Source organism: Ambystoma mexicanum, chromosome 3q, assembly GCF_040938575.1.
Source record: "Ambystoma mexicanum isolate Mex_15411 chromosome 3q, UKY_AmexF1_1, whole genome shotgun sequence".
NCBI classification, from domain to species: Eukaryota; Metazoa; Chordata; class Amphibia; order Caudata; family Ambystomatidae; genus Ambystoma; species Ambystoma mexicanum.
This window is the reverse complement of record NC_090926.1, coordinates 1036921359-1036945092: the sequence shown is the minus strand read 5'-3', so window position 1 is coordinate 1036945092 and position 23734 is coordinate 1036921359. Positions and strand designations below refer to the sequence as shown.

General features: G+C 50.6%; 1 protein-coding gene across 3 annotated transcripts in view; it reads left to right on the top strand.

The window, feature by feature from the left end:
• The window catches only part of C1QTNF1 (C1q and TNF related 1), a 229881-nt gene that overhangs the window by 142539 nt on the left and 63608 nt on the right, over positions 1 to 23734 (top strand). For all 3 annotated transcript variants that reach the window (XM_069655220.1, XM_069655217.1, XM_069655219.1), the window contains one exon: positions 7999 to 8208. In XM_069655220.1, the coding sequence (XP_069511321.1) occupies positions 8012 to 8208 (197 nt within the window). In that variant the 5' untranslated portion in view covers positions 7999 to 8011. The remainder of the gene's footprint in view (positions 1 to 7998; positions 8209 to 23734) is intronic.

Below are 23734 nucleotides of genomic sequence, written 5' to 3'. Positions count from 1 at the left end.
CTTCAGATTTTTACCGCACGTTCATGTGTTGGGATCCTCGTGCTATTGCTCTCGAGCGTTAGTGCTATTTTTTCGCGCTTTTTCACAAAAACTTCGATTCTTTCGGTCAAAAGAGCCTCAAGCTCCACCGATCCTACATCCGATCAACGGGGACCCGTGTCGGATTCATCTGTGCCCCTCAAGGGTGAAGATTTCGTCGAGCTACACTTCGGAGGACTCCAGAAGCTTCTCAGGCCCGGTCTCGGAGATGGCCCAGGAGAAGGGAAGCTCGACGCCCGGAAAGCTGTTCAGGGCCTGCCCTGGATGCCAGCTGCAGAACGTCTTCAAGGAGGACGAACACTCTTTCTGCCTTTACTGCCTTCATGGGGACAAGACGCACGTGGAGAAGGACTGTGCGTTTTGCGGCAACATGTCGGAACGGACCATGAAGGACCGCCATCAACGTCTCGCCAGCTGGCTGGAGGGTAAGAGCCCGTCTGGCGAGAAGAAGAAGAAATCTGAGCGGTCTTCTAAGACCTTTGAGGGCGCCCCGGCGACGGGGGCCCAACATAAGGCCAAGCACCGCGAGTCCGCTGGCACCGGGAGCGCCGAACGGTCGGGCTCTACGGGCGCCAGGCAGGGCGCACCCTCCCCGGCACCATCAACCACGAGCCAACGCTCTGGGTCGGGTAAGAGGAAGGCCGAGCACCCGGCGAAGCTCCTGGAGAGACCCCGGTCGAGCTCTAAGGCAGAGGAGGAGCGTGGCAGTGCCCCCTCCCTCAAGGATAAGGCGGTGAGCGCACCTAAGGTGGTGAAGGCCTTGATCCATTCGACCAAGCCCTCTATCGAAACGGTCGCGGCGGCCCTGGCCCAGCCTGTGGAGGCTGCACCAGTGGTGGCGGCCTCGGGGCCCAGAATCTCCCTGCCTCCTCGGAGGGAGTCTTCTTTCGTGCCCATCGATAGGACCCCCGTGAAACCCTCCGTGGGGAAGAAGGGGGGGCAGGGCGTCGTCGTAGATTCGGCCTCAACCTCAGAAGAGGAACTGATCGAGGTCTTAAGCCACGGCCTAGGCGTGGAACAAGACCAGCCCGTCGGAATGGGCCCCGACGCAGGTGACGACGACGACATCGTCGAGGATACCGACGGGGCCCCTGCTCGCCCGTCGGATTCCCCTCTGCCAGCGCCGCAAGACAACTCAGCGGCCATTTTGTTGGCTATACAGTCCTTATGCTCCGAGATAAGGACGAGACTACCGTTACCGACGGAGGAACCTCTCCCGTCGGGGGATCCAGAACCGGGACCTTCTGGTGTTCCCCCTACCAAGAAAAGAAGGATCCATCCACCGCCTCCTTTTCAACCATCGCGCCCCGTCCAGCCCTCCTCCCCGTCCACCCGAGGGGATGATACGGGGACTGACACGGCAGCGACGGGTACGGACGACGAGGCATACGACGAGGATTTTCCGTCGTCGCCTCCCCCCAGGGCTTCTCCGCCCGACGAGATTGGATCGTTCCACTCAATGATCGCCAGGGCATCCGAGCTTTTCCAACTCTGCCCTGAGGAGAAGAAAAAGGAAGGCTTCCTTTACCAACGGCGCGAGACCAAGAGGAAGACGGTCCTCGCAGTGCCTCTGTTGGACGACATTTGGGATGAGGGCCTTTCCCTCCTCAAGAACCCTTCCACGACGCCAGCGAAAAGAGACCGGTACGAGAAAAAGTACCGGGTCCCGGACTCGGCCCCCCTATGCCTCCGGGCGCAGCCTACCCCGGACTCCGTCGTCTCCGCGGCAGCCAGGAAGAAAGCGGGGGGGGGTGCGGCCTCCACGTCGACTTCCCCGCCGGACGGCGAGGGAAAGAAATTGGATGCCATGGGACGCAGAGTCATCTCGTCGGCGGCGACGACGATTAAAGCGGCCAACGCCTTGGCTATCGTGGCCCGCTACGACAGGGAACTCTGGTACAAGATAGCTCCCCTGCTGGATTTTCTGCCGGACGACAAGAGGGCGGAGGCCCTTGAGATCCTGCAGGAAGGTGAGGTGGCCTCGGACCACGCCATCACCGTGGCGACGGACATCGCCGACACTGGGTTCCGCCAGATGGGCAACGGCGTTTGCCTTCGACGTCGCGGATGGCTCAAGGCTACGGACTTTCGGCAGGACGTCCAGAACAGGGTCCTGGACATGCCCTTCGACGGGAACAACCTGTTTGGGAAGACAGTGGACGATTCCCTTCAGGCCATCAAGGCGGATACTGAGACGGCCCGGGCCCTTGGAGTGCTGCAGCAACGGCGGACGCCCTTTCGGAGCGGCGGAGGCAAGGGCGCCTCCAAAGGTTCCGGCGGCGGTTTCGCTTCCTACCGTCAAGCGGCCCGCTCGTCGTCGCAAGAGGCCTACAGAGGACGAGGCAAGTCTGGCGGCCCCCGCCGTCGTCGCCAAGGAGGCCAAGGCGGCAAGGCCGCGTCCAAGCAGGATTGAACCGGCCGTGGGGTCGGGCCCCCACCGAAGCACCCCGGTGGGAGGCCGGCTGGCGGGCTTCGTCAGCGTGTGGGAGTCCATCTCCACCGACCGTTGGGTGCTGGACGCCCTGGCCCGGGGCCACGCGCTCGAGTTTCAAAGAAGGTGCCCGCGCGTCCCCCCCGTGGCCAGGAAAGAACTTCACGTCCCTCAACTTCTCCTGGAGGTAAAGGCGATGCTCAGAAAGGGCGCCATCGAACTCGTCCCAAAGAGGCTTCGGGGCTCCGGAGTCTACTCGCGTTACTTCCTCGTGAAGAAGAAGACGGGAGGATGGCGCCCCATCCTGGACCTGCGACGCCTGAACAAGTTCATCAAGGCGCAGAAGTTCCGGATGGTCACCCTCCAGCACGTCCTGGGTCAGCTGGAGGAAGGAGACTTCCTATCGTCGTTGGATTTGGAGGATGCCTACTTCCACATTCCCATCCTAAAGGGGCACCGAAAATTCCTCAGATTCGTGGTCCAAGGGCGTCATTACCAGTTCAAAGCCCTTCCCTTCGGACTGCGGTCGGCACCCAGGGTTTTCACCAAGTGCCTCGCACCGGTGGCGGCGCAGCTGCGCCGCGAGGGGATTCACGTCTACCCCTACCTGGACGACTGGCTCATCCGCGCCAAGACGAGGGAGCTCGCCGTGGTCCACACGGCAAGGACCGTCCAACTCCTCACGGACCTGGGATTCTCCGTGAACTACGCCAAATCCCACCTGGTGCCCGCGCAAGTCGCACTGTTTCTGGGAGCGAGGCTCGACACAGTGTCCCTTCTGGCCTCCCCGTCGGAGGAGAGGACCAGGACCATCTTGGGCAAGGTGCAACGGATGTTGGTGGCCGACGCGGCCAAGGTGAGGTCCATCAAGTCCCTCCTCGGGATGATGTCTTCCTGCATCTACCTCATTCCCATGTGCAGGCTCCGGATGCGCCCGTTGCAAGAGTTCCTGGATGCGCGCTGGATCCAGACGACGGGCAGCTTCGAGGAAAGGATCAAGCTCGACGAGAGTTTCCGACGAGCGATACGGTGGTGGGGCACCCGCGCGCATCTGACGGCGGGCATGGACTTCCAGACCCCAGCCCACCAGGTGACTGTGACCACGGATGCCTCCCTAGAAGGGTGGGGAGCGCACACCGAAAATCTGCACGCAAGGGGACTCTGGCTCCCGACGGAGAAGTCCCTGCATATCAACGTCCTGGAGCTCCGTGCAGTGTTTTGGGCCCTCAGGTCCTTCCTTCCGTCCCTCAAGGGCAAGGTGGTGAGGATCTTCACCGACAACACCACCACCATGTTTTACATCAGGAAACAGGGCGGAACCAGGTCCCCAGCGCTGTCCAAGGAGGCGCAGGACCTGTGGCATTGGGCCGTCGCCCAAGGGATTCTTCTGGTGCCGTTTCATCTGGCAGGGATAAAAAACACCATCGCCGACTCACTCAGCAGGGAGCTGCGCTCGTGCCACGAGTGGGAACTACGGCGGGATCTGGTGGATCGCCTCTTCCGACGGTGGGGCACACCCCAGATCGACCTGTTCGCGACGGCGACGAACACCAAGTGCCGGAGGTTCGCCAGCAGGTTTCCCCAGACGAGGAGCATGGGCGATGCTTTCTCGTTCCCCTGGGAGGGCCTGTTCCTCTACGCGTTCCCTCCCTTGCCTCTGCTAATCCGGCTCGTCAACCAGCTCAAGAGGTCACGGTGCAGGATGATCCTCGTCGCACCTGCGTGGCCGAGGCAGATATGGTTCCCGGACCTTCTGGACTTGTCGGCGTCCCCGCCAATCAAGCTGCCGGCGGACGCGGATCTACTCTCCAGGGAAGGAGGCGCCATCCTCCACCACGACCCGAAGTCGCTGAACTTGCAGGCCTGGCTCCTGCAGCGCTAGAGTTTGGAGGATACGACATACCGGCCGACTGCAGAGAGGTTCTTGCAAAGGCCAGGGCGTCCTCGACTCTTAAATGCTACGGACACAAATGGAAGAGGTTCTCTGTCTGGTGCCACGCACAGAAGATTAACCCTCTACGGATTACGGCTCCCCAAGTGCTGCCGTACCTGCTGACGCTGGCCAAAGCTGGTCTGGCACACGCGTCCATCAAGATTCATCTTGCTGCGATCTCCCGATACACCAGAACCACGGGCCGGACGTCCTTGTGGTCTCATCGTCTGGTGAAAGAGTTCATGAAGGGACTGTTCAGATCGTTCCCGCCGGTGAAGGCTCCGGCCCCGGCGTGGGAGCTCAACGTGGTACTGACCAAACTCATGGGACCTCCGTTCGAGCCCCTGCACTCGGCCCCGTTGAAGTTTCTATCGTGGAAAACAGCTTTTCTCGTGGCCATCACCTCCGCACGACGAGTGGGAGAGATCCAGGCCCTTTCCTGCAAGGCACCGTACTTGACTTTCCACGACACGAGGGTAGTGCTCAGGACGCACCCCTCCTTCATGCCCAAGGTACCGTCGGACTTTCATCTCAACGAACCCTTGGTGTTACCTGTGTTCTTCCCGTCGCCTTCGTCGCCGGCTGAGAGGACTTTGCACTCGCTGGATGTAGCTAGAGCGCTGAAGTTCTACGTGGACCGCACGAAAGGTTTTCGGAAGACGTCACAACTCTTTGTGAACTTTGGACCTGTCAATCAGGGGAAGGCTCTCTCGAAGGCTTCCATCTCCAGATGGCTCTCCGGCTGTATCATGTACTGTCACCGGTTGGCAAACCGACCGCTGCCTGGCCGTCCGAGAGCCCATTCCACCAGAGCGATCGCAGCTACCACGGCGTTCCTATCTGGTGTGCCCCTGCTGGACATATGCAGGGCTGCTACGTGGAGGTCGACGCACACCTTCACGAAATTCTACTGCGTCGACCGGGATTCCAGGGAGGAGTCCAGGGTCGGCCAAGCAGTGCTGCGCAACCTGTTCGCCTGAGGTGAGCCTGGTGAGGAGGTAAGATGCTTAATGTTGAGTTGATGTGATGCTTAATGTTGAGCCTTTGCCACCTCCCGTGGTTGTGCATGTGTGTACTGCTATGTATTCTTTATTCATGAGCATGTGAATCCATGCCAGACCCCATGCTGGAGAAGGAACAAGTTACTTACCTGTAACTGTTGTTCTCCAGCATGGGTCTGGCATGGATTCACATGCGAACCCTCCCGCCTACCCCTCTGCGGCTCTTCACTTGGTCATACTGCCACTTCACGTGCTTCCAAATCTGAAGATGGCTGCCAGAGGCGGTGCTTAGGTAGAGGGCAGTCATTGGCTGTGGTCAGTATGACGCAGAGACCAGTGATTGGTTATTACTACGAAAGACAGATCAGAAACGAAACTGATACTGGTTTTTTCTTTACCGAGGATTCCCAGCCTGACGACGGGGAATATTCATGAGCATGTGAATCCATGCCAGACCCATGCTGGAGAACAACAGTTACAGGTAAGTAACTTGTTCCTTTCTCAACCTCACGTGCATTTCCTACACACACACTGACCATTCATCCTTAAACTGTTCTACGCACGCATGAGACTGCAAATAAATCAATATTGTTAAAGGATACATGCTGGCCACTCGAACTTCTCCTATGAGTCCAGCGTTCGTGGCAGCTGATATGTAATCACGCTGCAGTCTTAAGCTTCATGTTGTTCTTCCGCTTCCTCTGCTGTTGTGGCACCCCGATGCACCACTGCCAGATTGCCGTACTCTTTCATTTTGAGACATATTAACACTGCCGCTAGCCGCTTTCTCAACGGCGTAACATGTCAGTCCGCCACTCTAATACACCGGAACCAGCAATATATAACATGTCAGCGTACAGTACCTCGCACAAAACCTCTTCTCTCGATGCGTCATGACGACAAATGGATCCGCATTCAATTCTTTCGCTGCACCCTTGCAAATCACTTTTGCTACACTTGGGTGCCGCGCCGCATACTATTCCGCCTCAGATATTTCCTTGTTGCCCTTTTCCTTTATTTAGCTGATCTTCTAATTCGACGCATCCTCGGTTTCACTTTACCGAAACTTCCGGACCACTTTACCGAAACTTCCTGATGATGACGGCATGGCGTTGGCACGTTTCTTTGGGTCCTTTACTCGAGTCATAAACGGCTCCTTCCCATTGTATAAGTACACAGCGAGAGTACATCATATTTCTTGACAAAGTGCCGCTCTCTGCACCGATCGTCGAACTCATCTGACAAAGCAAGTGTCAGGGTTCCATCGAAACGCCAACCCCTGAACACCCAAAGTGACGTCATCATTTGTACTTTGAGTCCCGCATCTCAAGGAGCTCTGCAGCCCCAACGGCCTTTCGCTCCTGGCACACGAGGATTCTCATTCCAGGCTCACTCTGGGAGCACACTTCATTACTTCTAAATTGCACTTATGTCGCTCACGGGCGACATATCTTCACCCAGCACACACACTGGTGTGCATCATTTACTTCTCATCTTCTTGGGCCAAACACTTGTATATAAACAAGCAACATTGGAGCCTTCTTCATCTTGCTGTGATACAGGGGCCGCTCTTCTCCTGGGGCACCGGGGCTTCCTCACGTAGCTTGCGCACTTCACCCTGCGCCTCTCAAATGTCAGACTGCATTACAGACTGCCAACTCCATTCATAAAGGCCTCCCTTTATAAAGGCCTCCCTTTAACTGTCCCCACACCATTTCTGATTGTGGCACAAATGGGGTTTGTTTACTTCATGGGCTGCTTCAACTTATGGGGCCTGCGCATCACTATTTGGGGTTGTAATTACCTTAAAGAGCTTCACTGGTTCGCTTCTTCCGCTCCCCTATTTCTTACTGTCCTTAACCCCTTGCGCTAATAGCCCCCCCTGGGTGATGGGACTTACTTGGATGACTGGGGGCAGTGGTCTCTCTGCTTCTTCTGCTGCTCCCCCACCACAGCTCAGCTTACTTCTTATCTTGGTTCTTGGTAATCCTCGTCGCCATTGTTGTAAAGTAACTTCATACTCTTCTTAGGGTTACTAGAAAGTTCTTTATTATAAGTTACTTAAGCTGTATAAGAGAAGGACCACCGGGTCCCATCACCCAGGCTCAACTGACAGCATTGGAACTCTGGAGCGAAGCTCATAGTCAAACATTCCATGCACTCACAGTGTTCCAAGCCATCTCATGCTTCCTCAACAAGTAACATCACAACAGTTATATAATGTGTTTAGGTATAGCGTGTTTTCAAATGGAGTATTTATTTTATGCTGTTCAGGTTTTGGTTGCGTTTTTGGGAGCTAGGTTATAAAACACTAAAACAAATAATAAACGAAATAGACCCCAAGGTGGTCATATATTTTTTATCACTCTCTGCTCTTACCTGAGATGGACCGATCTTCTTTTATCAACTCTAGAGATGGAATCTTCTGCTTTTGCAGCTGTCAGAAATTAACTGTACTTTTCTCAACCACTGCTAAAAATGAGGTATTCCTTACAGCCTCGGGCAGATATGGATTCCCTTGTCCTTAAGCCCCACTGGAGATGACAAGAGTTTTTTTTTTCATTAACCTGGTTTATGCTTCACCTTTCCCTTAGGTTGCCCTGTGCAATGAGGTGCTCTTTGGCCCATGGGAGCTATGCCTTCAAGTACCTGCTACTCATGGAGTTGTTGGCCAGTGGTAGCGTTGCAGCCCAGCGACACGGCCGCCGGTCCCAAGGTCTTTTTGAGAAGCCACAGCGTGATATTCCTTACAGCCAGATGCCGGCACCAACATCACCTGCAGAACCCCAGAGTCAGCCCCCCAGGTGAGACTTCATGACAAAACCTTTTCTTTCTGCGTTTAGGTTTGAATAATAAAATGGACTTCTTACTCCAAAGATGAAGAGGATCAGGAATTGCCTGACACACATTGAGGTTAGGCTGAAGCGGGCAGCCTGAAAAAATTAAAGATACGACAGACATTGTTATGGGAGGGAGTAGTTTAGGATTGGGCTACTTTTTAGAAAGCCTCAATAGTCAGGCAACCTGAGATGAGACCTACATCTGTTTGTTTGATTGGTAAAATGTCTCTGTAAACCCCTTGGTAATTATTATTGATGCTCAACTATCCTTTCCAGTAGTAAAGTGAGTGAATAAGAACGCGCTAAACATGTATGCTTTGTCTAAATTTCAGTGACATAGACTTGTTGTCATTCAGATCTGAATCGATTTGCTATGTTCACCTGATGAGACGGTTGCACTAGCCAAAATCTAAAAACTATCATTAGAAGTATTGACATGTTAAAAACAGGAAAAGATGGAGTATAAAAATATAGCAAGAAATGTAAATGATAGCCAATCATATTAAACATGCAAAGCATACAGAGAAAGACATACAATAGATTGTTTGCCCCACCTGTGAGAAGTGTTCCCTACTTACAGATTGAAAATCCTAAATTCTATACTAATTTAAATACTATGTTCTCAGTGAGGGGCTGGCAGTCAAGGGATGGCATATTTCAGCCTTCGCTGTGATTATAAAAGTATTCATCAGGATTCACTTTGCATTTGTATCACGTATTCATGCATATTAAATGCAACAATATATGCACAATTTATTCATATGAATTTTAATTTTGTAATTGGTTATTTATAAGGTGCTTAATACCCAGAGGTTTCTAAGCACGGACCCAGGGATCGAAACTGTTTTGCTGAGTGTGTCTTGCTTCTAAAATGAGCGCGTTGCTCCTGAACTAGCCTCACAAGTCCATTTGGATGATTCAGGTCTGACTGTTGTGTCAGTCTTTGTAGTTATTAGTTGTTGCAGGGAACCTGCCTGGGAGGGCTGATGTGGAGAGAGACTGCCAAAAGACTCACTCTTAGCAGCAATGGCCAAGCTTATCCCTGCAAGAGGTGCTGGGTTATTGGTGCAACACGCACAACTTCAAAGAGCAACACAAGTAATAGGTGAAGAATTTAAGGATGTAAGGTTCAAAACAAGGTTCTACCTGTTTATAAATAATTGTACATAATTACTAATAAAGTATTTTTTTTAAATCATAAAACAAGCTCATGAAAAAATAGCCATTTGGAATACAATTCTCTCAAGGCGGATTTACTCAAGTCAAAATGAAATAGGAACAATAATCACAAAATTCAGTCACTGTCTAAGGGTCTCATTACAGGCTAGGAGATAATCCCTCCTCATTAAAGATTAGGATGTACATATCTCTAGCAGTAGTCCAGTGAAATAACACTAGCAGTAAATATCAACAATTACAAGGTGTATTTTTGAATGTTGAACACATTTTAATCTTGCACAGAAAGGAAACATACGCAGTACATTTCAGAATGGGGGAAAACACGTTTTGAAATGGGTCCGAAAGGGGGTGCAAAGTGGGCATCTATGATGCCCACTCCCTTTCTCATATTATGCATAAAGTGCATACATTTCATGCATTCAAACTCCAGTAAGTCGAATACCAACCGACACGAAAGCTGCAGCTTACTGTGAGGTTGGCATCATTGAAGGAGACACAGACAACAGATCCAATGTACAACAAAAGGGTTTTTTTTTTATTAAAGAAAATCTCTGGACGGTGTAAAGCCTAACCTGCCCTATGCCAAGGTAGGATTTCCCTACCTAAAGAAACTAAGGATAGTCTGTGTCAGTAAGTTCAACTGAAATGTCTGTCGGTGTCCAAGACATATACTTGCCCTCACAACTAAGACAAAACAATGTGTAGGGATGTCAACCATGAACTAGACAGTGTTACCAAAGTAACGTTCTGAGCTATGTCTAGATCTGGCTTACTCTTCAGCCTCTTTTCCCTAAATGTCAACCAGTTTATCACAATGTTCATTTTACCTTCTTCTGGACTTAAAGTAATAAAGTTCCACACTTCTGTAAATATCAGAATGCCCTTCCCCCAAGTTCAATATAATTCCAGTGCAGCAAGTCATAGGGTTTCATTGCACAACTTCAATATCAAACGATGACACGAAAAGAAGTATCTTGAAGCTTTGCCTTTAAACTGCTTTTCAACAATTCTTTAAAACTCAGGGTTCCCTTCCCCAAGTTTGTTATGCACTCATGGTAGTTTTCCTTTTGACACAACAGCAAACTTCCTTGTTAGCATATAGGGGTTCTCTGGTCTTGGCACAGTTGATACACAACAAGGTCCACCCATCACAGAGCACGCATCCAGGAACCTTGCATTCACTTTCAGCAGTTCATTATTCAATGTGTAGTAGTTCTCTGGTCTAGACGCAGTTGTTGGATCGCACGATCCACCCATTACAGGTCACACAACCAGGAACTTCCAGTTCTCCTTGAGTAGTTTAACATTCAGCCAAACAAGTGGTTTCTCAAATGTAGCTCCACAACTTTAATATACAAGTGGTTTCTCAACGTTGATTCCATCTCTGCACTCAAAGTCCTTCGTTCAACTTTGTTTCCTACTTGGTTTCAGTTCATTGTTCAGTATTCAGCAGGTTTGTTCTTTTCATTCCATTTGATATTCAAGGTTAGCAATTTTGCTATTTTATGCAATTTAATATTCAAAACGAATAGTCTTGCCTTTCCTTTCACTTCAGTATTCAATATGTTTAGGTTTTGCTTATTTCATTCAGTTTGGTATTCAATAAATGCAGCTTAGCTTGTTTCATTCAGGTCGGTATTCAATAAATGCATCTTTTCTTGTTTCATTCAATCCGGTATTCAATAAATGCAGTTTTGTTTGTTTCATTCAATTCGGTATTCAAAAAATGCAACTTTACGTGTTTCATTCAATTCGGTATTCAATAAGTGCAACTGTGCTTGTTTCTTCAATTAATGCATCTTTGCTTTACTTTCATGGACCACTACTATAGGCACAATCCCTTGGAGCACCCGGGTGATTCCAGTGTCCCCGACACTTAGCAGGACCCAGCAGCTCCTCATGACGGCTTCTGCCCAAGTGGGAAAGCCTGTTCGCTGTGTACTTGCTTCAGCACACGCTGGCACCCGTGCACAGCTCTGCTACCGCTCCATGGCAGCACCTGCTGCCCGCCTTCCCTTTCAAGGTTTCTCTGTCCTGCACCGTCCCACCAGCAGGACTCCCGGGTTCTTGGTCAGCGTCTCGGCTTCTTGCGCTCCTGCACAGCTCCTTCCGCTGTCTTCCTCTTCCCCTGCTTCTCTCTTGTGCTTCTGCATTCCACCTCTTATACACCTGAGGTCCTTTAATGTGTTGCAGGTGTATTCTATTAATTAATGCTGCCTGGCTCTGATTACAAGGACAGGCCTAACCTTCATGCATCTTCTTCGTCCCTGTACCAAAGTGGTGAGAGTAAGTGATGTCTATTAGGCACAGTTGCTTTTCCCCCGTCTCATACTAGAGTGGGTAAAGTGTGTAATGTTCATAAATCTCTGTTTTTTCTTCCTCGTCTCAGTACTGTTAGGTACCTCAAGAGGAGAATAAAGGAGAATTGCCTTAAAATGACGAGAGTTTGGTAGGTTGTCACTAGAATAAAGGGGATACTTTATTTTGTCCCAAGGTACCTCATCGCCAATCCATCTCCTCTCCTTTCTAACGCTTCTGGGGTGATATCTCCTGTCCTTCTTTGAGACAAGGGAGCATGGTGAACAATATCCCATAACCACTTCTGGGATAGGGGTACCCCTGAAAATAGGGTGTGGAATACTGTGTCTTACCTACAGACATCCCACCTCCAATCCCCAAGGACCCTCCATCGAGGTGGCCCTCCCTCGCTTGTCCACTCCCAGGGGCAGGATCCAAAAGCAATGGCCTTTCCCTGGCCACTTGCATAGAGGATCCAGGGGGAATAGATGTGAGAACACCCTCAGGTTTCCCACATAACATTGAACCTTCTTCAGAGCAATACTCCAGCAATAATTATGTATTATGATATAATATGTATTTGTTTATGGAAATTACAGAGACATGTGAAGGCATCTTGAAGCAAGACACAGACAACAGATTCAAAGTTTAGACAAAAGTAATTTATTAACGTAAATGTCAAGATGGTTAAAGGCCTACCTTGCCCTGTGCTAAGGTGATATTTCACTATCTAAAGGAACTAAGGAAAGTCAGAGTCAGTAAGTTCAACTTAAAAGTCTGCCTGTGTCCAAATCCTATACTTGCCCTCACAACTAAAGCTAAACAATGTGTAGGGATATCAGTGATAAAAGAAACAGGGCCTCATTACTAGTTGCCCGGAAAATCCGGCTCAATTACCGGCATGGCGGGAAGTGCGTGTCCATGCACTCAAGAACCCGCTAACAGCGGCCGATCACGAGTGTGCAACCACGCGCGTCCCCCCATGCCGGTAGTGGAAAAACCGCCATCCTGGTAACGGACCACCAACCCCCCTATACCGGCATTGTGGCTTGCGTCCACTCCGTAACCGCCTTCAATGAACCACTAAAAACCGGCACGGTAACTCCGGCACGGAATCACCATGTTCGCAAAACCGGACCCGGAAATTACATCATCGCGCAGGAACGGGAAATGGGCCGGCGGCCATCTTTAAAAACACAATCCATTGCAATCCTCCACAACCACCACTCCTCCCATGTCGTCGTGTGTCAGAATAGCATCATCATGTCCAAGGCCAGCAGGAAATCCACCCAGAGGAAGAGGAAGCAGCGTTTCTCGGTCGCTGAGCTCACCATGCTCGCCAACACCCTGGAAGAGCATGCGGACATAATCCGCAGCACAGACCTAAAGCATGCGGCCCAAACCCGCAAAAAAGAGGTCTGGCTTGAGGTCGCTCAGAGGGTGTCAGCAGTGGGGAGTGCCCCAAGGAGTGTGCGTGACTGCCGGAAGCGCTGGGACGACCTCCGCCTCCGTGTCCGGAGGATCCTGTCGGAGAACCGGAATGCCGCAATGGCGACAGGCGGTGGCCCGCACTCCCCAGTCAAATTGATGCCATGGGAGGAGACGGCAAGTGGTTTCATCGACCCTGAATCCATTGAGGGGATTGGAGATCAGGAGGCCGGCGCAGCAATCACCACAGAGGAAGGTGAGTGTACCATCACAACCACGTATTACGACACATGGTGTGGCCCAACTGATGGGGAAGTTAGAGTGGGCAAGGTGATGCATCAACATATCCATAGAATAATCATTGTCACTCCCTGCACCACATGGACGCTGAGTGACGACCCCAATCCCAACAGAGGTGCCACATGACCCAACCATGCCCATGCACCCACCACACAGAGACCAAACTAATGCTACCCCACCAGCCATGCATTGACTCCCCACATAACCCCTCAGTACACCTAAAGCAACAACCCAGAAATGAAATGATGGCTGAATGCATGAACATATCCCACGGCAATTCATCATAGCTGCCATTTGACAACATCACTGATGACCTGCATCTCTGCTATCCCTCAGGTACCGATGATGAAGGTGGACCACTGGACAGGGGTGAAAGCATGTCCAGTGCACGCAAAGGGACCAGGGCCACCGCAACCCACCAGTCAAGAAAATGACATCTGCCAAAGCCAGTGTGCCACGCAAGGCACCAACCCTCCAGGGGACACCTGCACCCACTGTACAACAACAGAGAACCACAACAGTGGGAGTCGTGCCGCCAGCCACCAGGGACGTTGTGTCCACAGAGGTGGAAGATAATGCAGATTTGATGTCTGGCACACCCACCACAAGCCACATTGCCGGCCCCCAACCTCTTGCGGAGTCTGAGTGCCTCAATGATCCCTGTCTACATGACTCCGACCTCGGGGAATCAGACTATGCACTGTTTGAGGACAGTGCCCCGGACGAGGGATCCGCGCAGGCGCCTTCCACCACCCTGCCAGCCACCACCCTGCCAGCCACCACCTTGCCAGCCACCACTCTGCAAGCCACCACTCTGCCTTCCTCCACCCGGCCAGACACCACCCTGCAAGCCACCACCCTGCCAGCCACCACCCTGCCAGCCACCACTCTGCAAGCCACCACTCTGCATTCCTCCACCCGACCAGCAACCAGCACACCTGCGGACGACACCTCGTTGGAGTCCCGCCTGACAAGGGTAGAGGCCCGGCAGGAGTCCATGCTCCAAATCATGCACCAGCAGGTAGAAGCAGGGAATGAGGCCATGAGTGCCACTGTAACAGCTATTGCAGCTAATACTGCTGCAGTGGAGGCATCTACGCGTGCCTTCAGGGAGTGCATGGGGTCACTGACAGAGGCCCTCCTTGCAGGTAACGCTCAGATGCAGCGGCCACACCTTGCCACAGACAGTGGATTGACAATAGATACCTCCGCAACAACTACCCCTACCACCTCGTCGCAATCCAGTCCAGTGCGTCTGATGAGGAGGAGCGCACGACGGTCGGCCATGGCACCCCCGAACAAAAACTTCCAAACAAGTGAATGCACGGTCAATGACATTGTGGAGAACCACATTGGGGAAGGGAGCACTGTTTGTTGCACATATGGGGACACTTTGCATCTGTGTGGTGGGAGAGGGAGTTCACAGGGGTGTTTTGAGGGTTTGTGGGGTGGGAGAGGGAGTTCACAGGGGTGTTTTGAGGGTTTGTGGGGTGGGAGAGCGAATTCACAGGGGTGTTTTGAGGGTATTATGTCCGCCACATCACGTTTGATTGAAATACACCATAGTGTGCAAGCATATCATTGTTTGGACTTCATTCTTTTCAGACATGTGCATTCATTTTGTTTGGTGTACAGTGGGCCAATTGGGAACATCAAGGTATGCATGTCCTGATTCAGTGTGTCGTAGACACATTACACACATCATCCATGCGTTTCTATGGATTGTGTATATTTTGCCTTGGCGTACAGCATGTCTATCCCGTGCAGAACGTACTGGCAGGGGGACTCCTTCGCCTGTCTCCATCCCCTTCATCCTCACCCAGGCCATGCCTTTGAATGTGAGGTGGCAGTGTTACATTCCTTCAGACGCACATGTTGTGCAGCATGACACAGGCCATGGTGATCTGTGCCACCTTCTCAGGCCTACATGGAAGTGCCCCACCAGGCCTGGTTATGCTGCGGAAACGCACCTTCAGCAGGCCAAAGGCTGGCTCAATGTCTACACGGGTACGAGTGTGCACACAACTGTACTCTTCTTCATGGCAGTTCTGCGGGTTACGCACAGGGATAAGTATCCAAGGCCTCAAGGGATGTCCTCCATCACCTGCAGGTGGAGACGAATCGGTATGTGTTGCTCAGAGCTACCACCTTTAGGGAGCACAGTCATGTCAGCAGCTACTTGATGTGGGCATGCACATGTCCCAGCACGTGTAGGAAATGGTCACCTAGATGCAATGTATACTGTAATGGGATGTGGTACACTGGATGGGATTGAATGGAAGATACAGGGTCTATTCCTGCATGCTGAGGATCATGTGCTGCGGTATTGCGGCAATGTGTAGTCTGGAGATTCATGAGGGATATTGTTTGCTATGCATGGTCAGACTAGCCGCATTGCCCTAGTTGCCATCCCATTCAGTCCTGCATTGCTTGCCAACACCATGCTGCCCTGATTGTGCCTCTTACATATTTTCATCCGTATGCATCATTTGGGATGTGTGGCACATTGATGTGTCCTGTTCCGTTCGGCTGGTTCAGGTGAGGAGTGTTTGCCTCTGCATGCATTCCCAAGTCAGTGGCTATTGGCGCACTGGTGTGCTTTCGCACACACACCTTTCCCACCCTGGTGCAGTGGGCCAACCCCCCTACTGCATCCGCACACATCAGTACCCCACAGCATGGCCATGGCCTTGTGGTTCGACTCAGCAAGCTGCCAGGCACGTGGTCCAGCATGTTGCGGCATGTGATGGTGTAGGGTTGACTTGCGCAGTACCATGGCATCATGTGTGGATCCAGGGATTCGGGGACAGCAATGGGTGATGATCTTGCTTGAATCACATGCCATTTGCACATTGAGGGAGTGGTATTGCTTGCGATTGCGGGACACAGCCTCTATGTTATGGGAATATTACTATTCTACATGGGTGCAGTCGATGGCACCTACGAATTTGGGCATGCATGGCAGTGCATGGAAGCATACTTTGGTTTTGGGTATATCCTGGCCAGTCCGTGATGGGGATTCATGGCTGCCTGTGTGCTTCATGAGGGCATCGTGCACTTGGTTCAGCATACGTGTAGATGGTGGTTGTGAACTGCCATGCAGCTGGCCCATAGGTGCCTGCGGACAGGTAGTGTAGCACAGACAGCACCCTTGGTGGTGGGGGGATGGCAGTGCGTATTTATACGTGGATGAAAATGTATCATGTACACTATGGTGGTGATGGTGTCACAGTCCAACCGGTATAGGGTGTGGATGTGCCAGGGGTTTGGTTGGATGGGCTGGGTCTGGTGCGAGGGATTGGTGGCTGCCTACAAGGCACTGGTGTCTGCGCTGGTGGTAATTGCTGGCCCTGTCTCACCCTCCTTCTCCTCCTGCGTCTCCTCTGTGCTGCCTATTGTTGCTGCTGTGTCAGTTGTTGCTGTAGTTGCTGTTGTTGGAGCAGTATAGGCATGTCCAACAGTGCCATGGTTGCAACTAATACTTGGGGCATTTTGGTGTGGGAAGGGTTGTTGTGTGTAGGTGTGCTCCGTTTATACTGGCTCAGCCTACATTGACTGATTCTGTGCTCCTGTGGCAGCTGCCTTGTATCCTGATTACTGTTTGCGGGTGGTCTGAGATGCCTGTGTGGCCGGCATCGTGCAGCATGCGATTACCGGGTTCACGATGCCGGTATTTCCATGTATGCGTAGGTTGTGATTCCCCCCTTATACCGGCATGCCGGTATTTACTCAATGGAGGGGCGCCTATGCCGCACTTAACGGCACTGTGGTTTAGGGTGCCGTTCATTCCGGGTTTGGGGGTCAGAATGCAACTGAACGGATGACGATGCCGGTATTAGCATACCGGCATCGTTTTTCACTTACCGGCATACCTCGTAATGAGGCCCACAGTGTTCAAAATTAAGTTTGGAGCTTCTACCATCTTCTGGCCTAGTATCCAGCTCCCCTTCACCAAGTTCAAGACAGTTCCACAAGCTATTGGGCTTCCCTTCTCCAAGAAGACCACTCAGTCCCAAAAAGGGGTCCTTGAAGTTTACTTCCTCAGGCAGCAAGCAAGTTCATAAGGTTTCAGGTTTCCCTTCCCCAAGACATCAGCTTGCTCAGCTCACCAACTTGTACTTAGTCTCAGCCTCTCAATATTCTAAAACCAGTTCCAAGTTAACTTTACACTCCTTCTGGTTTTCTGACAGTTCATACAGATTGTTTTCTTCTGCTTGACTTCAATAATCTCTTTCATACACTTAGATTTTCTCTCTGTATGTTTCTTTGGCTTTCACAGATAGGATATGCGCGGTCTGGGCGCAGTTGTCAGACCACATGGTCCACCCATTACAGGTTGCGCAACCGTTCACCCTAGGCTTGCTTGCCCACACTGGTTCTTTGGTAACTGCACCTGTGTTCTGGTTCACACTCATTTGGCTTTCTCCTTGCCAGCCTTGTGACTTTGCCACAATGAGTTCTTTCATTAAAAAGGACAAGTTTCATGCAATTGTACCACTCCCACATGCCCAAAAAGCAAAACATAAGTGCAGTTTGGTCTCTATTAGAACACTAGCAGCTTGAGCTGAGCTTGAGCTGAGACTGCGGCAAAAGGGAGACTTTCTTCCAAACATCTGTAGGGCCACAACCTAATTGTCTCAATAGCTGCACAGGTTTATTGTGGTTAAGGTGTACTTTTTTATGTTTACTGATTTATTATTATGTTCATAGCAATAACGTCTTAACAACATATTACCAATTATAATTCAGTTAATAGAACATGGATTATTAAAACATAGAAACAATGGTAATGTGGCATAGCAATAACAAATAAATAGAATATCAAACATACCGCTTCTAAGGAAGAAAATACAACAATCTATAATATAACTAAATGTAGCAGTCAATGTGTATCCATAAACTGACTACTGAAAATGCATATTTGTTGTATACATGGATTTCAGTAATACATCAAGACACACACAAACTTAACAAGACACTCATACATGGAAAAATACATACATCAAATCATATAAACTAATATAAAGCAGATGTTATGTAAGAAATAGCCAATCAATATACGGGACTATATGTTAATTCAACTATACAGAAGGGGTCTGAGAGATAAGTGATGTAAGAATATCGTTCAATATATCATGTTTTGACACCAGATTTGAATTTGTGGCTAGGCATTTTTCTGTTCTACCACCACCTACAAAATGGAGGTAAATGAAGAAAGGTTATGGAAATGAAGCCACAGGTGCACCCAATCCACTCTGTAAGGGTACAATAGGCCTACACCTTCCCCAAACACACTTTCCAACACCATGCTGCCACAAGCTGTTGCAAACTGGGGCATGCAGCTGTTCCTGTTCCACATTGAGCTGCACAGGCTGGAAGAGCAGCACAGGGTACAGGGAGTAGTGAGGAGGAGGAGACGCCATGCAAGACGAGCGCACAAACGTCGGGTAAGGGCCTCACCCCGGCCCTTAACTGACAACCAGCTGATCACCCTGTACCGGCTGAACTGGTAGACTATTGATGAGCTACTCGCCCTGATCCATGATGACATAGAGAGTAGCATAAACATCAGGACAGCCTTACCTTGCGCTGCTGAAGCTTGTGCCGGTCCTACATGGCACCTACCAGCACACAGTGGGCATGCTGCATGACATGTGGCAGGCCCACATTCGCAAATGCGCTTGTGCAGGTGCTGGAAGCATTCCTGCGCCATTTCGCCTGGCATATCTCCCTGCCCACCGCTCCTCCACAGGTGAATGCCATGAAGGCACATTTCTATGCAGCAGCCCCCCTGCCCAATTGATTGCCGCACTGGACTGCACCCATGTGGCAGAACAGCACACTGCCTGCATAAATGAATGGGCACAGAGGCCAAAGGACATCGATACTGGTTAAGTACAAGTGCCATCAGACAAACTGATCTTGCAGCACCAGTGACATGGCATGTGAAGAGGGGGCATTACCACAATCAAACAATTCATGCCCTGTCAAGGCCCTGTACATGCAGGACCTGCTCTCTCACCCCATACCTGACAGCCAACTACCCATAGGACTAGGACATGCTTGACAATGCAGTAGTAACCCGCAAATGCATTTTGCTCCAACAGGCAGGCAACACACACACACACACACACACACACACAATGCAATAGGATACATCCTTACATGGAATGACACAGTCCAACACTGCACAAAATCACTGCAACACTGGCAGGAAGTAATGCCAAGTACTCTGGTAACTATGTAGGTGAATCATTCATGGAATAGGCGCAGAACCCACAAACCTACACAAGTACAACTAATAGCCCATTCATGATAGCAACGCACAGGCCCAACACAAGCAACGTGAATTCTGCCATGCCAAACACAGACCCTGAAAGTAACAAGTGCTGGATGTGAGCTGGGTGCATGGTGTTGCATGACAATGCATATGTTCCCCATTGTGAATGACTCCACATACGAGTACTGTGATGGTAAATCATGTTATACGGCTATTCAAGGAAAAATCATGTACATTGTCCATCAACATGCCGTTACAAAAGGCTACAGATCCACAATGCACTGTGAGTGACACCTATGACCTTTGCCCTTGCAAGTGACTCTGGATACCAACAGCTACCATTGCTGATGACACCTGTGCAAAATCCATATAAGCCACAAGAGGTGGCCTACAACGAGGCACACATTACGACCAGGCGGTGCATTCAGTGGACCTTTGACCTGTTGAACCGAAGGGGCCTTGATGTACAGGCCAGAGAAGGTTGGACAAATTGTCCTTGCCTGTGCCATGCTGCACACCATTTGCCTCAGGCGAAATGTCCCCCTGGCAAGGACATGCCACCCCCAAAAGAGGAGGACTCACTACCTGCGGGTGTGCTGCCACTCAGTGAGCATGAAGAGGGTAGGGATGGTCGCCTGGTTCGGGAAGAACTAATGGACAATACTTTTTAGCATATTGATATCCACGTGCTACGCACGTCTTTATATTGCCACGTAATGAATGAAACACATGAAAACAATGAGGAATGTCCTAGCATTGCTTCATGTGAACTAGAATTTAATAATAGAACGTTAAAACACCCTCCCCAGCCATCCCCTCTCCCCAACACACCATCCACAACATACCATCCCCAACATGCCCACCCCACCCACCTACCTCCTCAACCACACACCATCCCCAACACACCCACGCCACCCTTATCCCCTCTTCCAACACACCAGCCCTGATACACCCTCCATACCCACCTCCCCAACACACCATCCTCAACTCACCCACCTCACCTGTCCCCAACACACCATCCCCAACACACCCACACCACACCCACACCACCCACCTCCCCAACACACCCTCCTCCACCTCCCTTGTGACTATTGTAAAAAAACCAAGGGATTGTCAATGCACAGAACCTTGGGGAGCAGGACAGGGGCACCCAATGATGAAACATGGTATCCCCTTCCCTTTCCGACTTCTTCCGCATCCTATTATACAGGAGATACTGACTTATTAACATCCCCTTTTAGCTCCTGCAGCTCCCAAAGACTGAAAATGCAACTTCAGGGAGATGTGAAGTGAAGTGGGAGAGAAATTAGCCCAGTGCATTCTGGGACTAGAATTCTAAAGACCCTATTTTTGCAAATTGTGAACTTTGAAAGGAGGCTCAAGCCCAGCGGAGGGAAGCCGTAATTTGTGAACCTCGGTAGCCAGGCAAAAGGCACAAGGAAGCAGCAATCCCGAGATGGCAGTTTAAACTGAGGAGAAAGGCTGCAAGAACAGAGAGGGCTGCAAAGAGAGAATTACCCATGACCTTTTCGGAAAAGAACCATGACTTTCAAGAGGCCTTGAAGAAAAGAAACATAAGACCGGGAATGACAGCTGAAGAAGAGTGCAGTGTGTATAGAAGGTACATAGGACCCTCCCGCTTTGATAGCCAAGGCGGGGAGAAGCGATTGCCGCCTTGGTACTGTCCTTGGCTCCGACAACCGAGCAGCAACAGTGAAGTCAGGACAGCCGTTGAGTCGGAGTGACTGATAGCAGACCAGACTGTGTTATGCTCAAGGTTGCAAGCAGAATCATTGTATGAGGAATGATGACTCATATGTGATTGAACTTTATGAAACCAAAATAGGTACCAGATACACAGTGGTCCGGCATCACGTGGGTGCTCACTCGAAGGTCTCTGTTTGGTATCCAACTGAGCGTGTGAGAATTATTGAATTGTGAAAACAAAGTGGTCCTGCAACGGGTTAAGCTAAATCCCATGCACATTCGAAAGTCTTCGATAGCCTACAAACTAAAATTGGTCTGAGCCTGGCTGAGGGAGATTAATTGTAAGAGGACGATCTGAGCCCGGAAGAGGGGGATCCGGGGTGAACCGTGAGTCACCCAAGAAGATATTGCTGTGGAAAATGTGAACCCAACTGAAGGATGCCTGTGAACTAAAATTGGTCTGTGCCAGGATGAGGGAGGCTAATTGTAAAAAAGGATTTGAGCCTGGCTGAGGGGGATACGGGGTGAAGTGTGAATTTCCCGACTTGAATATTTGGAAAGGAACTTTTTCCGTTGTTTTTGGTACATCCCGCCCTCTGAATCAAAAGACTTTGAATGTAAGAGACTTGGGCACAGAAGGCCCTGATATTGGTAAAAGGAACTGTGTACTTGTGCCGAAGAAGCCCAAGAGTGTGCTATGCTCGAGTGAACCTCCTTGTCCCTTGTTAAAAGCGTGGGGAAGGGAGGCCTTCGGCCTAAACATCCTGACATCATTTTGTGAACACTTCTTTCTTTTTCATGAACATTACCCCAGACTATTTGTAACTTAGCGGTAAGGATTGGCAATATGTTTTTTAGTATAGTCTGATGAGACTCCACTAGGACTGCATTATTATTATTTGATGGTCGTAGCTTGCTCCCATCTTAGATATATTTATATAGGTGTTTTTCACACCCTTAATAAGGTTCAATAAACACTCCTGAACTGTGGTCGCTTGTGCCTGTCTTACTTTGATACCATGCCTTCCTTACACTACGTAAAACATGTGCATGGCAATGGTACTATCATGGCCTCGGCAGCCTTCTCAAGCATAATTGGCCTGAGGTGGCGCAAGGAGTGGTACCTTGTGGTTCTGGGCACTAACCCCTACATGGGGGTGACAGAGCTGGAGGGCTCAGAACCCTGGCCCCGGATGTGCTGCAGCATCAACTGCATGCAAGAGTTTAGGGACTCTGCAAAGGCCGACATGCCCTCCGTAGGTTATCGCGTCCTCTGCTCTACACTGGTGATGGCAGCAGTGGTCTTGCAGAGGCAATGGGAAATCCTTTGACATGATCCCTGGAGGCAGTTCCTAATTGCCTGCATGTTCTGCACCTTGCTGCCCCTGCTGGCCTGCCAGTTGTTCTATGGAGGGCTGGCGCTGTTCCACGGCATCCATTCTCACCATCGTCGCAGCCATGGTGTCATGTACCACTGGTGGTGGGTTCTGGGGAGGAATGGGTCTGAAACAGGGAGAGCAGAGCCTGTATCTTCCTCCTCGTCATCATGTGTAGAGCCATTGCTGCCTGTGTCAGCAACAGAAGGGTGCTGGTGATGCATGTCCCACACTGGTGATGAGGTGGTGTCAGGGGCCAGATGGGTGGATTCTGGCATGTGGATGGCATTCTTTTCTATCACCACAGGGGGCTGGCTGTCGAGTGACTATGGCTGTGCCTGCATCAGCTTGTGCCATGGCACCTGCATGGCTCATGGGGGGAGCCACTGGGCACTGAGGTGGTTACATTAGGTGCCTAGACACCTACCACAGATGCCACAGTGGTGGGGTCCTGTGGCTTTGCTGCCTCCATCTTGCTCTTCCTCCTGCTGCTTTTGGGTTCTGCCTGTGCAGGAGTGGTGTTGGACATGCTGTCGGTCATCTTGCATACATGTTAGTGGGCTAGCAAGACACATGCGACATGGGGTTCATTCTGCTTGCACACAGTTTGTATGATGGGCATGGGTGGTTTTAGGCCAATGACTGCTGCTACTGCTAGGTAGAGGTAGTGCCTGATGAGGGTGTACACGGTGCATGCATGTGCACAATGCCTGTTGGCCTGCCAATGTTTCTTGTTTTTGTGGCGGTACTGGGGGTTCACTTGGTAACATGAACTGTCACAGCTGTGAGTGGTCAGCAATGGGAGGTAGATAACTATTTGATGATTGTTCAAAACATGCCATTTTTATTAAAGTATAAATTAAGTAAAAATGCCTCACTATCCCTACTCTGCTGAGGATTTCCCTACTGTGAGTAACCTGAG